The sequence below is a fragment of the Lonchura striata genome, chromosome Z (assembly GCF_046129695.1).
Source record: "Lonchura striata isolate bLonStr1 chromosome Z, bLonStr1.mat, whole genome shotgun sequence".
Classification (NCBI taxonomy): Eukaryota; Metazoa; Chordata; class Aves; order Passeriformes; family Estrildidae; genus Lonchura; species Lonchura striata.
In genome coordinates, this window is record NC_134642.1 from 40,653,580 (window position 1) to 40,671,547 (window position 17,968).

At 49.5% G+C, this 17,968-nt stretch overlaps 1 protein-coding gene across 6 annotated transcripts in view; it reads right to left on the reverse strand.

Annotated features, from left to right (window-relative positions):
* The window catches only part of CNTFR (ciliary neurotrophic factor receptor), a 198,318-nt gene that overhangs the window by 174,801 nt on the left and 5,549 nt on the right, over nucleotides 1–17,968 (reverse strand). The window contains exon 1 of one of the 6 annotated variants that reach the window (XM_077790350.1): nucleotides 9,402–9,432. The exons of the other annotated variants lie outside the window; for them this stretch is intronic. Within the exon in view, the coding sequence (XP_077646476.1) occupies nucleotides 9,402–9,417 (16 nt within the window). The 5' untranslated portion in view covers nucleotides 9,418–9,432. Of the gene's footprint in view, nucleotides 1–9,401; nucleotides 9,433–17,968 lie in introns of those variants that run through there. 6 annotated transcript variants of the gene reach the window in all.

Sequence of the window (17,968 nt, forward strand, 5' to 3'; positions counted from 1 at the left end):
CTTTTTTGCTCATGTATTTCCAAATGATAACACGAGAGCATTCAATCTTGAAGATGTTTGTGCTCTGAGCTGGTGACAGCTCTGGAGAAAGCACAGGAATAAATGCCTGGGGAAGCGTATTAAAAGGGCTCAGAGCTCAGAGTAAGGCAGGCACAAACTTCTCCTGAGCAAGATAAGCTCAGTCAGGCATTACTGACTGAAACAAGAAGAGAGAAATGCAACCTGTGCTGGGAGGAGATGAATTCCAGGTGCCCCATCCCAGCCCCATGCAGCAGCATGTTGCTCCCTAGGACCAGCACTCCTCAAACCGAGACATTGAAGGCATCACTGAGCAGCCCAAAAACTGCTGCAAAGGCAAAAGCTCACAGCTACACAGTAGAATTTGCACACACAAGCAGCTGTAGGAGAGGGAGAGCAGGTTTGTGAGCAGAAAAATGTTGGAATATATCATAAAACAGCCATGGATTTTTGTCATAAGAGACAAGGTGGCCCTTAAAAGTCAGGGAATGCAGTCTTGAAGACTTAGATCTTCATGGCCACAACAAAACTGTGCAAGAGAGAAGCCTTAAAACCAAGCCTTAAAACCAAACCTTAAAACTCCTGCTGTTTCCTTGATGCAGAGAATGCAGATAATGTGCACAGACCATAGCCTTAACAGTAGGAAAAGGTGCCCTTGTGTACTCAAGCCTAAAATTGGAGCTTGCTCCACCTGAGGTTCTGCTGGCCTCAGGTCTTGAACAACCAAAGGGCAGATAAGAAACCACCAGCTTTGGCAGGGGTATCAGACAATTTCCTGCAAACAGACTTCTTGCTGGTACTTTCCATGCCTTAAGACAAAGAATGGAAGTTATCATCTGGACAGTCAGAGTACTGCCGTGCCAACAGTCAGCCTAATCCCTCTGATTAGAAGAGGATTTAGGGAAAAAAAAAAACAAACAGGAGGGGAGATTTGCTTACTTCCTTCCGCAGTATTTGAAGCCAGCCCACTTTGTGCTGTGCCACAAGGTAACCTTTTACCAGGCTGTCCTCAGCCCAGATAGATATGACAGGGCACTGAGCACTCTATCTAGGGACAGATACCTGATTCTTAGGTGCCTCTGACCATGTCTGTTAAAGGGATCACAGCAATCTGCCCACACAACAGCAATATCCTCCTCCACATCACCTGGGAGAGCCTGGGGTGACACTACCCTCAGCTGGATCTGAGCCCTGGCCTCCTGGTGCCCTTTCAAACCTTCTGCACTCTGTTCCCTCCATTGCCATGATACTCTCATTCCCGGTCACAAGGAGCTTGCCAGGATTGCTGATCAGCTGCATGATCTGCTTAAGAGGGGAAGATCAAAGCACACCAACCAGCTCCTTTGCAGCTTGTGACATTTCTGTCCTACACCTCTCAGTTCCCAGAGAAGCAGTGGGGTCAGGCAGATGCAGGTAGTGCTGTGTGGGCTTACTCATGCCTGTCCCCCAGGAGCTGGAAGATGCTGGAGAAATGCAGCAACTTTTCAATCAAATGCAAATCTAAATCCCCAATCCAAATGTGGGAAACAGCAGAAGGGAAGGCAAAAGTACCCTCGGCAGGTCCCTTTCTCCCAGGAAAGGTCACTTGGGCCAGCAGATGAAGGGAGGTGTCAGAGTGGGGCTCTCCATCAGCTGTTGACAGCACAGACACTTCATCTTCTGCCAGCAGGAACGTCTCGGCAGCCCTCCACAAGCTCCTCAGGTACTCTGGACCATCACCAAGTGACAGTTCATCCTCATTCTCCCATCCTTGCCAGCCTTCTGACCATCACCCTAAATAGCTCAGATCATTTCAAAGGGGATTGTACAAGGAACAAGAGGTTAAAAAAATAATTTTCTCCCTCCCTCACCTGCCTGTGCAGCATCCCGGTGCAAGGCTCTGGGTCAAACAGCCTCCTTCAGTTCAAGGCAGATGGAATCCTGTGATTTTAAGTGACCAGCTGTGACCCAGAGCTGCAGTGTGGAGAGAGTGGATACAGACCTGCATCTTAAGTAGATTGGATTTTGTATTACACTTACACAGCACAGACAGCAGAGAGATTCCCCCAGAGGCTTCACAGCCAGATGTAACAGCAATGTGCAAGGTTTAATGCCATGCAGGGAACATGCTCTCCACTGGCTGCTCAGACCCTGCCCCACCATGGGGAGCATGAACCAAGAGGTCCTTTGTTTCTTCTGTAAGGAAGGAGCTCAGCTCTTTTGGTGGCCCAAAAGAATGTAGGCACACTTCTACCAAGGGGACAATGCATCACACCTGCAGGCTAGGTCCTGGTTAGGGTTATCCTAACCTGAAAGCACCAAACCAGCCTGCAGTGATCTATACGAGGAGCAAGAGACTACAATCAGCTGAGGAGCAGCACCAGAACACTCCCATCTGCCCCAGCCATTCCTAGGGAAGCACAGTGGCAGAACAGAGAGCACTCAGCATCTTTGCTGCTAGTGTTTCCCTTCTGGATAAAACGCAGTTCATCTCTGCTCTGCAAACATCCCTGCGCATCACTGAGCTGGCCAAGAGCAGTGTTCTGCAGCTCAAGGGCAAGCAGATGGTAGAAACCCACACTTGCAGCGGGAGCAGAGCAGGAAGCCTTCGAATCAGGCTACAAATACAATGCAGCCAGGCTACTCCAACTGGCAAGCCCTTTGCCATGCATAAGTGGAGTCATTGCCTCCCAGCACCTGAACATTGCCTTCAATTTACACACAATGACAGTAATTAACACCTCATCTCCACTGAACTAAGGCTGGATGATCAGTTTAGCGATCACAACCTTACTCTGCCCCAGCACAACTTTCTGCCATGACAAAGTCACTCTCGGCTCTTCCTGATCACAAGGAGACTGGCAAAGGCTTACCAGAACTGGTGCTGCCAGTTCATGGGTTCTCCTTCTGAATTTAAAATTGTGCAGACAAATCTGTGAGGTATTTTTCAGGCTGAGATGTTGACATTTTATTTGCCCAGTATGAGCACCCTCAGTTGCTTTATTGCAGAGATAGAACAAAGCACCAAGAACAGAAAGGAACAGGGAAAACCTCTGTGAGGTGCAGCTGGGATGTGCTTGGTCTTACAGTTGTCACACATCAGTGCTGAAGATGTACAACCAGACTACTGTCATACAACATAAACCAGTACCTGGAGATGCTTGACAAGGCATGTCTGGGCAGAGGAGGGATGCAGCATGAAGCTGGGGTGCAGAGCATCACCAAGGCTCCTTACAGCGCAGAGCCTTGCTGGAGGGCACCTTGCAGCTAAAGGTACAGAAACACAGGCTTTGCAGTGGTGGAGTGTGAGGGATGAGTTTCCCACTCAACCCTGACAGCAGCTGAGCTCCCATAGAAAGAGGGAGAAAAAGCCAGTTCAGCCAGGTCCTCAGCTCTTCCCTAGAGTGGGTGGGTGGTGTGGTGGTGGTGTGGGTGATCAGGACTTGCTTTCTTAGAATCCATGCACTTAGACAAACTCATAACAGACAAGGGGAAAAAAAAATCTCTTTACTTTTGAGACTGTCAAAGACTGGAGTTATAGTGCATGCTCACACTGTTGTTACACCATTCATTGCATGTCCAGTACTGTCCAGTGCCAGGGACAGAACCCCAGGACATTTGGATGCACTGACACAGCCAGGAATAAGCCAGCCTAAAGCATGCAGCAGAAAAGCACTGGGGCATATATTTTGATTCACATTTGCAAGGGCTTTTGACAGGAGCAAAGAAAGAACACTTTAAGCATTCCTTTCAGCCAGCATGCATCCTGGCCCATGAGACTTTTCCTAGGGCAAGGCACAAGAACAATCTCTTCGGAATCAAGGGCTCCTTTGTCACCCTGCTGCAAGCCATTTGACCTTCAGAGTCAGAAGGAAGCTCATATCACAAGTGGTTTGATAGGCCTGGGTTGGGAGAGAGCCCAGGCACTCGAGAAGGACCACAGCCCGGCTGCCAACCCCAGCATCTCAGCATGGAGATAAACAGACCCCGAGCCTGAGCACTCAGCTCTGGAAACACTTGTTTCGACTCAGCACATTTCCTCTGACAGCCAGACGCAGAAGGTCACTCAGACCAGCTTTCCATGTACAAGACATATTCTTGCCAAGAAAGAAAAGTCCCAGGCCAGGATGTGCCTTAGGTGTCCAGAGAAGGTTTAAGCTTTTGAAACAGACTTCACCAACAATATCTTCCCATTTCTTTTAAATGCATCAAATCCCCCCTTCCCTCCCTGCTCTGAGGAGGGAGATTACACACCCCTCTTCATTCATTCACTGCTCTCCCTGTAATTGCCCCGCCTTGAATATTTGTAGCTCTCTTCCCTGCATGTAGCTGCAGAGGTATTTATTAGGGAGCACAGGACTTTTGAATGGTACATGGAGACAGCTGATCCCACAAAGGGCAAGCACCAGCAGAACTTCTGCCCTAAAATTCACTAAGTACCCTGGTGCAGCCTTTTGAGAACTCCTTTCTATAGGCAAGCTCTTCCCCACATCAGAAACCTCGATAGAGTAAGAGTTAACATGAGTTGCTATTGCTGTGACACATCTGACCTGCTGATGTGCTGCCAGGGTCTGCTCTCCCCATGGACTGTGCTTCCTGCTCTTGCACCAAGGTGGAACCACAGCACCTCCAAGCCACTGCAGAGCCCAGACAGCATCCAAAATGCTGAGTCTTCTCCCAGCTTTCAGCTGCTGGGACCTATCAGAGGATCGCAAGCTAGTAGAAACTCTAAATGTGTGTCTCAGGCATTGGTGTATTTACACACAGGAGTTGCTTGTTGGTGCATGAACAACAGAAGGGACACTGAGCCCCAAGACAGGGTTCACTCCCCAGCATTAACTCAGCTACCCCAATTTCCACACTCCACTACTGTCTTTTGCCTGGTGCAAGATAAATACAAATCTGGTCTAACACCAGCCCAGCCAATATACTCCTTCAAACCTGCCCTGCGATGACTCAAACTATGACAGTAACAACAGTTTTTACAAGGAGACAGGATGAATCTGAGCATCAGGCACCAGCCAGAAGGAAGTCATGGCTACATGGGCACCGCAAAGAGCTGATCTTGGACCATGCCTGGATCAGCGTGAGCAAGGCACGCCAGCTTCTACGGAAAAGGGAAACGTGTGACAGATGCAAAGTGTTTATGTAGCAGAGCGACCGCTGCCACTCCCACAGAGCCCTGTCAGTCTATCTGCACACAGGCACACCTCAGGCCTGCGTGTGTATCCTTCCCAGCCTACCCAGGCAGCAAGGTGTTACAATACACATTAAACTAATTCAATTACCTAGAAAAAAAATAAATAATTAGGGCACACAGCCTGTGATTAAGAATTTCTTTCTCAACATGCTGGCAATATGCCTGCAATTACTGAGCCCTTGATTCTCTAAATTCCCCAGAGATCAACAGCACCTGATACCAGCATGTCCTCAGGTCTTTCATAACCCAGAAAACCGCTCCCCCACCCTGCTGTTTCAACACTGGTGAGATTTTTCACACCTTGCAGCTCAGAAACACTTAAACCTCGGACATCCAGTCCGGCAGGTCACACCAGATTCGCTGGAGTAATTGGCAGCACAGGTGGGCTGCAGCTGACACAAGCCAGGGCAAAAGTACTCTCATTAAAAGCAGCAAAGCAGGACCACGCTCAGTGAGATGGGAGGGAAATTGCTTCCCACACCGACTCTGCCGAGCCGGCCACCAGGAGCACCGCAAAGGCAAGAGCTAGAACAGCCCTCCAGCTAATAAGATCCCCCAGAAATACGAATGATGGCCAAAGTAGCTGCGTGAAGGCAGGGCAGCGGGCTGGGGAGAGCCAGATGGCTTTTCCCAGCCAATAACCCCAGGTGCCATGGGGTTAAATCAATGCGTGAAGCGATTAAAGGGGGTGGAAGTGTTTTAACACGGTTGAGTGAAATTCCTCACACTTTTAAGTCGACAAGGACCCCATTGGGGCTTAATGGGCTAGCACAACCCATCCCATTACAGGTCGTTAACACGCACGGGAGCCTTGGGAAGAGGGGCAATTAGGGTTCCCCACTAATTCTGCCAGAGGAACTCCCTTCGCACCTTTGAATCCCACCGATTGCGAAGGGGGATCCAGGAAGAGGCCAGCCCCCCTCTATCCTCTGCGCTTTCTCCACCTGGGAGGGACATACATATCGGAAACTTGCAGGAGGCTGAGCTCTCAGCAGCCTAAAGGAGCAGAACATTGGGCCCCACAGCAAAGCACAGTGACAAAAGTTCCCAACGCTACCTCCTCTGCTGGAGGATATTACTCTGCCCCTCTTTCCTGCCTCCAGACTCAGAGCTGAGGAACCACTGTCCATCACACACCTAGCAGCAAGAACAAGGAGATACCAACAAAGCATCTGTGCTGTAGAAGCAGTGGGCTGCTCCCCAGAGGTGACAGGGCAGTGCTGGGATTACTACAGCCCTCAGTTTCTGCTATATGGAGTACGGTGTTTCCAGCCTAGAAATAAAGTTAATAGCTCTCAGGAACTTAGTAGGTATACACTGGTTATTTTCCACTGTCAAGAAAACAGTAACTAAAGCTGGTGTAAAAGGAAAAGCAAAAAAAGACTGCATTACTACCTAAACTACCAGATTACAGCACCCTGCTCTGCTCTTCTCCAGATATCCCTGGGGAGGGCAAGTAGTTCTGTTGGTATGATGGGGTGGAAACCCTGAGGCTGCAGACCTAGAACTTAAAGTGGGACAAAAGTGGCCCCCAAATGTGGCTGCCAGCTTCTCCCACACAGCCAACTCTGGGGAGGGTTTGAAATACTGATCTGCTGAATAGACTTCACAAATTCAGAAACAAGAACAATCCACAGCTTCAACACCTTGCTCAACCCAGAGCAGAGAACAAGCTGGGAAAGGCTCTGGGTGGCTGCAAGAAACATTGTGGATGGGAGAGAGAGACCACCCATGAGGGAGAATGCCTGGAACAGTCCCCAAAAAGTGAAGAAAAATACTACAATGAGGAGTGAAGACAGCCTTGGACACGATTATTTGGCAAATAAGGATTTTACTGTGATGGAACTGATACATTTTTTTTCCTTCTCTCCCATAAGAGGTCCAAATCTCCCATGGAGAATCAGGGCTTTGGTCTCTCACAAGTGGTGTTTCCCTTCCTTGCCTGTCCCAAGAGTGGGGTAAGATCTTTGCAGTACCACAATTCACCACGGGCAGTGAAGTGCCTCTGGATTTGCATCAATCCAGCCAGGACTCAACTCCAGCTCCTTCCCTTCTCCTGTGTACTCAAACACCTACCAAATATTGTAAAGACCCTGCTCAGAGCTGGCTGTGTGAAGTAGTTGCAGCAGTGTAAGTCTGACTCCTCCTCATGGAGAAATAGCTGTCACTTCCAGTTCAGCCCAGGACAAGCCAATTTACCCATTCAGTCTCCACAACAACTATATTCTCACCCTGACTATCATCTGCTCACTGTGGTGCTTCCCTGGCTCAAGGACACCACCTGTAACACCACTCCACTCCTCCTACTCCACCTAACTCCTCCAGGCTCCCATTTTTGCACGTTCCCTTCATTGCAGCCACCTTCCTCAGGCAAACAGACCCTGCTCAGACCTCATCAGCCTCCAGCTGCAAATACTCCCCTCTTTGCATCCTCCTCCGAGTCTCTTCCCAGCATCCCCTTTCTCACAAAGTGCTGCTTACCAACAGTGGCTCCTGAAGATGCCCTTGGAAGCCCCCAATATTTAGCTACAAATCACTTTGTACTTTGCTCCTATCATCCTAGTAGGAGCCCCAGGAACACCTACAGAAGTGCCACCCCAAATTCAGGTTTGCTTTGATGCCTCAGAAAGAACCAAGCAACTGCTGTGAAGTGACTTGCAATGACTTCTGCCCCACCTGCACCAGGGCTGGTCTGCACTAAAAGCAGATTTAGGGGAACAGCCCAACAGAGATCCCAGCCAGGAACAGTTTGCAAGTTCTTGTCTTATCCATGCCTCTGGCTGAGGAAGGGAAGAAACACCTGCAAAACCCAGAGTACAAACAAATACACAATTCCAAGCAAATGATTTTGCAATTGAGTCTGTCCCCATCTTCCACTGGGACAGAATCAACTGGAAAGGACCTCAATGACACACCTGGTCTACACCTTATATCCCTGGAAGCCACCCCAACAGGCAGGGCCAGAACAGGCAGCATTTGGAGACATCCAAATACTTTCCAGAAATCCAGGAGAGGAACTGGAGCTCCTTGGACAGAGGAGTGCTCAACCAGGCAGGAGCCACATCTTGCAACAAACAATTCGATGTTGAACTACTGGCACAGGTTGCTCAGAGAAGCTGTGGCTGCCCAATCTCTGGAAGTGTTCAAGGCCAGTCTGGATGGGGCTCTGAGCAGCCTGGGATAGTGAAAGGAGACCCTGCCAATGGCATGGGGGTGGAATGACATGCTCTTTAACATCCCTTTTAACCCAAACCATCCTATGATTCTGTGATTTTGCTCTGCAAAAAACCAGGGTGAGCCCAGCCTGCAAAGGCTCCAGGGGGTCTCATAATGCTGTTTTCTGCCAGAGTTGGAGCTTGAACAATCAAAAAGGCATGGGCTTCCTCCCATCACCCTCGGGAGATGTTACCTGGCCTCTTAAAATTGCAGATGTTCAACAGAAACTAGAACAGGGCAGTTGAAGGGACCAGGGGCACTGCTGAACCCCGCCTTTGCCTTGCTCACATAGGAAGCACTGCTAAACAAGTTCATGGCCAGGTCTGTTCCCCCCGCACCACCACGCTGCAGTGCTGCCTGAGGAGTGCAGACCTCTTCCCTGCCTGATCCGCCGTGCAACATTTGTTTTGCATTCCAGGCACTGGCAGGTCTTATTTGTAAAATGACAAAGTGATCTGCAACCTTCCACACACATGCCAATTAGATGCTCCAAACCCCGGGCTCAGCGGAAGGTCAAGTGCGTGGTGTGCCACACTCAGCCACATGCTCCCTGTGTCAGTCGGGCTCCTCGATGGGATGTCTGAGGAGCACTGGGAACAGCATCCATTCCTTGCTTTCATGGCTCGCAAGGAATTGGCTTAAAACAGGGAGGGGGCCTGGAAATAAAAGTTTAGGGTTTTTTTGTTTTAAACAGGGAGGCCAGAGATATAACAGTCTCACAACTTCAAGCTGCTTTCATCCAGCCAGCCCCTTCTCTGCTGAGTTCTGTCAGGAGACAGGCACAAAGCACCAATTAAAGACGAGTTATGCTTTTTCTGTCAAGCAAAAAAGAAATGAGGTGGGGGGGGGGGAAAGATGATGGGAAGGGGGGAGAAGAAATCCAGCCCTGGAGTAATTTTGCTTTCAAAGCAAGCTGTCAAGTCAGCCCCCTCTCCTCCCATCTCCTGCAGAGGAAGAGCAAGGGAGCACCCGCGCGCCTGCTGCGGACGTGTGGCATCAGTCATCAGACCACACCATCAGTCATTTGGCATATCAGACCAAGCCATGCCCTCGCTTTCCCCCTGGCATCCGTCAAAGCCTGTGACATGGAGCCAGAGCAGCAGATTTTTAGTGAAGATGGGCTGAGCACAGGCCCCATCAGCTCTGATGACAAGAATCCCCACTTATGAGCAATTAGACTGGGAACAAAACAAAAGAAAAGCAGCAAGGACTCAGGGCACTAACTGGCCACAACATCAGCTCTGTTTTTTCATGGCAGAGGCATGCACAGCCAGCACAAGCATGCAAGCCCTGCCTCTTTTGCCATATAGGTTACCATATTTGAAGGTTCCCTGCAGCTCTCTTGGCTCACAGCTGAGCTCCTAACAGAGAGGTACTCCACACAATGCTACCTGCATTGGCAGCATACTGCCAAAGAGTCACAGCACCAGCATGGACACAGCAAGCTTTCCATCACCTTGGGCTAGTACCATTGCCTTTGAATCTACCTTGACCACTTCCAAGCCATCCCTAGATCTCATCCAGCAAGCGCCAGTCCTGTAGCTGGACAGATTAAGATTACAAAGGTCTCTCTGGGCTTTGTTGTTGTATGAGGAAGACAAATAGCAAGTATAACCCCTTCTAGGGTGAAAAAGGGCAGGCATTTTGGCACTGCACAAGCACCAACCCCAGCTTTAGTAACTTACTGGTTTCTTTAGCAAAGCAACCTTTGCAGAGCCCATTGGTACTGATTATGGCATCAGCTTCATTCCCACCTCTTCCTTCCTGAGCTTTCTGAAAGCCTCAGCTAATTACAGCAGCAAAGTCACCCACGGGAGATAATGCACATCCTCATTTCAACAGGGTGGCACTCGTGCTGGGCTGACAGCTCCCAGGGAAGGGATATCCTCTGCCTGCTTGGCAGGACCCAGTCTTCTGGGCTGGATTCATCCCACAGTCAGCCCAGAGGAGGAGGAAAGAGCATCTCTGCTCCAGTTTAGATCTGCTTGAGCTGGCTGCACACAATCCCAGCTCGCTTGCGAGTGCCCTGCTCATTAGCATGGGGTCACTCAGCTGCAGCAGGGCACAAGTACCACTTGGCTATTGCAACACCACTCACGTCCACTGCTGTGGAAGTGTTGAATTTCTTTTAAGAGCCCTGAAGATCTCAGTTTGAATTTGAGGGAGGAAAAAAAATCTCACAAAGAATTGCAGGATCTCTGTAAACATTCCAGAGGAAAAAAGAAAGAGAATCTTTGAGCCTCTTGACCTTGACAATGTCCTTATAATTACAAGACTATTTATTTTCAGTTAAACCCCAACTATTGAACAGACAGTGTCGAGTTGGTTTTTTCCTGAGCAGGTGATTATCCTGCCTGACTAATCTAATGAAAATTATCAGGAGGCTACTGACCTCCTGCTACACACACTAAATAATGCACAAAGCTTCAGGATCAGACAGGCAAATCATAACCCTGCCTTATCTTAATCACTTTCTATACAGCTCCAGGCCTGTTCCACTCCTAGTTGGCTGTGTTAGCCAAATGCTATCTCAGTGGAAACCATAGCTCTGAGAACTGCACAGCAAAAAGTTACCTCCTTAAGATTTATTTTTGTAAAAGCCAAGAGCTGCAGAGGCAGATATATTTAGTCTTTAAGCTGCTGTCTGACTCCTGAGCTTATAGCATGAGGTGGTGGTCCCCTGGTACCTGGCTTTGGGAAAAGCAGTATTTTCCTGCCTCTTTGAGGCAGGGTACAAGGAAGATTAGTCTAAAAAAACCCAAAAAGTGCACAAAGGGGGCTCATTGTTCCAGATAGGTAAAGCAACCTTTCCACTCCATCCTCCTGGAATCTTGTGTCAGTCTCCCCCTGCAAACAGGACTGCCCATGGCTTCTAAAAAATGCCACAGCATGGCATGAGGAGTAGGGCAAAGCAAGACGACCCAGCAATGGGGATGCTCTGTCCCCAGCTAGGGGCCTGAGGATCTGCAGCAAACCTGTCCCACTCTTTGCAGCACCACTCTCCTTCAGAAGAGACAAGTGCAGCAGCTGGAAGAGATAAAAGACTACAAATAGCAATTAAGAAGCGTAGAACTAAAGAAGGAGACATTAAAAAAGAAGTTATCACATACTCCCAACACAGTCTCAGCTGAAACAGCACCCACAGCTAGACAAGCAAAATGCATTGGGGTGACTTCAAGCCTAAAATAAGTTTCCACTAGGGAATCTGCAGAGAATGGTGGAAAACCACTGTTAAAGGACAGCTGACTAATTTTTACACACCCTGTTTCCCAACATGAAACCCCAGCTACAACACCAGAGAGAAGACACCCCTCTTACCCATCCAGCCTGACCTTGCTGCCTCATCCTTAATACCCATTCTATGTGGTTCTTCAGACCTCCTAGTACAGGAATTTCCTTCCCAGATTCTCTCCCATCACTGCTGCAGCCAGGAGCTTCACCTCGTAGCCCTCACAAACTGCTGACAGCCTCAGCACCTTGCTCCTGCCCTGCAAGGCTCTCCTTATCCACAAAACACCTGGCTGATCCTCCCATCCCAGGAGTCTTGGGCAGGTGCTAAACATGATGTGGGTGGATAGGATTCCTCCTATTTTAAATGGCCATTTCTTCCCATCTTATGATCTTTCAGAAGAAGAGGGGCAGTTTCTTCTAAAGTGAGCAGAAAAAAAGCCCAGGGTGCTTTTAGGCATGACAGAAGAGGGAGCAAGAAGAAGACAGGCAGAAACAGCACAAGCTTCAGCTTTGGGAAAATACCGGCTAATACATGCAAGGAAAATGATCCATAGCACAGATAGTCAAAGGGAAGCAAAAATCCAGGAAAAAATAATGTTCACAGCAGCAGTTAGTTGCTGGGGGGACAGTGATCAGGCAAGATCAAACTAAGCAGTCCTGAGACAAAGGCTCTACCCAGGGCAGATACCAAATCTGCAGATGGAAGGGTTCAGCACTACTGCTCTGTGGACACAGCCATGCCCAAACGTGTTTCCAGAGAGATGATCCTCAGTCCCATGGAGCCTGGTCACACCCTCTGGACATGGGATGGCTAAAAGGGTTAACTGTCCAGGACACAGCAAAAGGAAAGATCCTGTGCTTTTCATCTCAGTTTTAGGGAACTGTCTGTTGCTGAGGCATCAGAACTACTTCTGGAAATGCATTAGAACAATAAATTTCTCCATCTCCTAGTCTGGGTGACAAGAGCAACCTCTGGCTTTTCTGGTCACTTACAGCCAATGCTGTAAGTGCTTGTGTCACACAGCCTTGCTCCATCCACATACCCTGACTCTGCCCTGAAAAGCCAGGGTGCAGGTCAGTTTGTGTTTATGCCATGTAGCAGCTGCTTGGTATCCCCCACAGGCACAGCTGAGTTTGCTAGAGGGCCACTGGCTGGGTTAAACTGGCAGCACCTCACTGGGTTATGGGGGACCCTCTTGAACTGCCATCCTTGCTGAAAGATGCTGCTCAGGGACAGCTGAGACAGCTCCCAACAGGCACTGTGCAGGGTCTGGTGAATGTAAAGTGAAGGCAAGAGGCTGGAAAAATCCAGAGAATTACAGCTGTCTCAGGATTGACTTTGTCACTGTGCCTGCTCAAGGAGCAGCCTTGCACAAGAGGAAAGGATGGAGCTGAAACCACATTGCACAAAGCCCTCAGAAATGCTCCAAGGACTAAAGCTGGAGCTGGCTACTGGTGCTGGGACCAAGAGAAAGCACTGCTCCAGCACTTTTAGCCACCCCGGCTCCCTATTCCAGAGCAGAGTAAGCACCATCCTCTTCTCATGCCAGGAAACAGGCACTGAGCCTTCCTGCTCACACAGTGGCAGGAGGTTGTGACTGCCTGGGAGGGACTGCGACACATCAGAGCTTGCAAATGCATGTTCTGGGGAGGTTTCTCCACTCCCCAAGCTGACTTCCAGCTGGAGACATGTCTGTGCTTGTACCCAAGGCAGACAGAAGCAACAGAGGCATCCTCTGGTGCCGTTCCCCACCAGCAGAGCAGGCAAAGTGTTGGAGTGACAGCCTCCAGGGACACAGGAGCAATTTCCTCGCCGCATATGCAAGGACAGCGCTCGCCTTCCTTGCTGAATCCCAGTGGGTGAGAGGCTGGTTAATGCTACTCCTCCTGGTTGTCTCAAGGCAGACACCCAGCCTGCTGGAACTCTGCTGAGACCCTACCAGCTCACAGCACACATGCCTGCCTTCAATACCTAGGTCAGAGGCTGGCTTAGGGAGGAGGAAGTGTTTGCCTGCAAGCCTCTACCACTCCACCTCAACACATCTGGCTTAGTCTGCTGTTTTTGAACAGCTGCTGCTAGCTGAGCCTAGAATGGCCTGATCACCAGCAAAGCTGTTGCTCCAGCCCCCCACATTAATGCCAGTGATAGGAGGCAGGAGGAACCCAGCTGGACTCCTCCAAGTCAGGGATGAAGCAGAGCGAGCTGTTGCTGGGCCAGCACTTAGGAGAAACGAATCTTCAGCTTGACAACTCAGCAAATTCAATCTGAAACTGGCAAGAAAGAACAAAAGTAAAGCCTTTAAATGTCATCTTATGTTTGACTGCCAGAAGGACTGCAGACAGGCAGACAGACAGATAAGCACAGTGCTGCAGAAAGAGCCGGATGCCCTACTTTGATCTACTCAAAGTGTTTACTAATGTGTCCCACAGCTGGCAGAAGCTGTTAGCAACTCAAGAAATCTGGTTTTCTGCCACCAGCTCTGCTCTGGGACCTCAAGGAAATCCCAAAGCCACTCCAGGTTTCAGCTTCCCCTCTTTGAAGGCAATGATGCTTCCCTCCAACCCTTAGTGGTGGCAAGGTTAAAGGCTGACCCTGGTAATGTGCCACAGCAAACAGCCTTGGGGAACCCTTCAAGCCTAAATGCAGATGTGCAGTGAGTTAAACCTCTAGTTTGTGTCCTACACCCAAAGACAGGCCAGATAAATTCCTTGGGAGAGACAAAGTCAAAATCATCAATAGAAATCCTTTGCTGTTGGTTCTTTTGACCTGGGTAAATTACACCATCATCTCCTTCCTTCCTCTGGAAGGAACTGGGGAGGTATCAGGTCTATTTGTGCAGAAATGGTTCTTCCCTGTGCATAAGGCAGCCCTGCTTGGAAAAAACACCACCACTTCTGGCCTGAACAGAGGTACAGATTTACCAAATCTAGGAAGCACATATGCTGGCATGCCCCTGAAGTCAAGGACCCACCATGGCCTCTTCTTCCTTACTTTGCAGTCAAACAAGCTAGGGTGAAGCTGAAACTGCTGATCCAGATCAAAGAAAGCTGGGGGAGTGCAGACATGCCTGTACAGCAAAAAGCAGTCTTCAGAGTAGGGATGATCGATGACCCCCATTCCAGTTCTCCTCCCATCTAAACAAGCCCCAAAAACATGGTGTGCCTCAGCATTGCTGGAAGATGGCACAAAACTAGAACCCAGCAGGCAAGGTGTGCCAGCGGGAATGACTGTCGGTAGCTTGTTGGACTCCTGAAGGGTGGACACCTTCACTGAGAGTCGTCAGGTGCATGCCTGGGATGTCCTCGGCACTCAGATTTCACTGAGCTCAAATTGCACCTTCTGGCAAAACAACTCCAGCTGCAGATAAAAGGGAGGAGCCTTCAAAATGGTCAGGAAGTTGGGACACTACAGAAATGCCCTGTCAAATGGGTAAGGGGTTTCTGCCAGGTGGCACAGCACATCTGAGGCACAGCCAAAAATACCATCCAGCCAAAGCACTCCCTCCTGCACAGATGTCAGCATTAGCTGGTGCTCTGTGCCCTGTCATAACACTTACTTCCATGCACAAAATAAAAACTAGACTTGCTAGCATACCCAATGGGCCTGTCAAACTAATCACGTTAGGAGAACTGGAAACACACCAGCAGCAAGAACCAGCCCCTGCTCCAGAGCCCTTGCAGAAATCACGCATCCAGGAGACAGAAAAGCCTCTATCATTCCCGTAACCAGGTCAATAAAAGCACAGACAACTCCATCCAGAGACTTTTTTTACGAATCACAAGAAAGAGCAGCTTCAGCTCGCCCAGCTGCAAATAGGTGGGCAGGCACAAAGAGGCAGCGCGGAAATGTGTCTGTGCAACACGTGTGGGCAATTGGCCGCCCCGCACGTGGCCGGGATATGGGGCGAGAGGAAACCGCTCTGAACCGAGCCGGGAGAAAGAGCGGCAGCAGCTTGGTGTGACTTCTCCCACCCCCACCAGCTGAGGTCCCAAATCCAGCAGCCTCCCACCCATATGTGTGTCTGGCATGCTGGGGAGACAATAGGCTAGACAAGGATTTCAAAGTGGAGAGGTCTCAGGCTTTGTGTGGCCTTGGATTCATGGATTGGCAGTAAGCCCACCTCTGGTGGGGAGTAAAAATACCCAAAATTAACTTCAACCTGGCTCCTCAAGAACAAAGCAGTCTCTTCTCCAAACCCACAGTTATCTGTGGGTGCACTTCACTGTAGCACTGTTATTTCTAGAGCTCTTTGTTAAGTGAGAAGCCCAGAGGACTGGACAGAGCTTTTTTTGATTGAATTTCAGAGCACCTTTTGTTGTCTTTACTCCCTTTTAACATATTTATTTTTTAAGCCCTCAGTTCAGTGGCACAGAGGAAGGTAAATCACCCATTGGTGGTGAAGTCTAGCACAGGCTGCCTCTCCTTTGCATCTGAGAACCACACTCAAATAATGAAAAAGGATGTGTCCTCATTATCACCAGCATTTTTAGGCCCTGGACAAAAGGACTGTCGTGCAAAGTGTACATAGAGCAAAAGCAGAGATAAGGTTGTTTTATTACACATGGTATTGTTTGAATTCACAAACAAATCTCGTGCCTGGTGCCGAGGTACCCAACCCAGGCTGTTTACCAGGCAGAAGGGCAGCAGTGCAGATCCTTCCTCCTGCGCTGATCAGCTTGTAATGCCACAGCCCAGGGAGAAGCTCCCTATCCATCATCTATAACACAGCACCCTAAAATCCAGCGTGGCCCCTGCAGCACTGGGACACCATGGCAATAGCACAGGGACAGCTGCCTGGGTCAGCCCTGTGTGGCACAATCCTCCAAGTTACTAGACCCAGCCTCCAAGTTATTTGCACATGTGCTCCAGAGTCTGGGAATGCCACTAGAGACCAGGAGCAGTAGGAAAATACCAGGCTGCAACTCTGTGAACAAAATGAATTCATTGGCTTAACACCCACATAATTACGAGCAGGCGCATCCTGTGGTAACTGTTAGCACGGGAGTGTGCCTTGTTGTTTGTTTGCATTTGGGGGGCTGCGATACCACGTACAAAAGCAAAGAGAGTCCCTTTTCAAAGCCAGAATCCCCATAGCACTGATGAAACACATAGGGAACACACTTGCCCCAGAACCCATTTTATTTCCCATTGAAATAGGAGTAACAGTGGTTCCTTCCTGCCAAGGAGGTCTGAGCCACCCACTGCTCTCTCCTGACAATTCAGAGAGCTCTGGCAGCCATGAGGACCTCAGCTCTGAGAAAAGAGCTCACTCTTTTGCTTACTGATGCTGAGAATGGCAATGGGCCCTGCTCTCCATGCTCATCTACCAGCCAACTCCCTGGCTTCAGGTAGGTCCTACTGGCTCTTGGCACCACTGCTGGAACTGGGCAACTCCCACTCTCCTCTCCTCACAGGGCTGACTGAAAAATGGTTTTGATACATGAACAACAGGCAGGGAGAGCTGTCCCAGAGGGAGCAGCCCTCACTCTCAAAAGGGAAATAACCACCCACCATCCAGGTATGGTCCAGCAGAGGTTCAGGCTGCAAGCTCCTTCCAATATCAGGGAAAAGCCTTCCCAGGAGCCTTTCCCTCTTACCCAGCACTTCTTGTACTGCTTCTTGCACCAGTTCCCCCTCACAGGGTGTGTTGCATAGTATTTAAATACAACCAGGTCTGGGCAAGCCAGGTTTCAGTTGATCCGATGTCCCCTCTATCAGGCAATGCTAAGAAAGGGATCACGATTCCTCCACCAGCTGTTAGTGTTACAGCATCACTTAATTCGAATCCTCACAGCTCTCCTCCTCCAGCCTCCCTCAGGGCAGAGAGCAGCAGCAAGTGATCCCCCTCAGGGAAAAGAGAGGAGATTTCCCACATAGTGGGCACAAGTATTAATTCTTCTTAAAGCTGCTGGAGGCTTTCCTTTCATTCTGTGACTTTATGAACATCACTCAATGTTGGCAGCAGCCCCGGAGGGTATCACAAGTCACCTGAAAGGAAAAAAAACCTTTCCAAGCATCTGGTCTGCCTCTGAGCCAGAGGGCAGCAGCTCTGGCCGTGCATGGCCACACTGACCAGAACGCTCACAGCCCGGCACTGGATCAGCCATGCCTCAAGAGGGCTTTGATAACATCTTTAGGGTGTCATGGCTAATTAGAGCCCTGACTATACCCTCTAATTAGGTAACACTTTCAGACAAATCACCCTGTCCTCTTCAAACCTCTTCACACCTCCAGATACATCCTTAATTGACTTGAAAGTTGACTTAGCACTTCTTCCTGGACCTCCTTCCAATTCACAAGGCATTTCAAAATAAATAAACCCC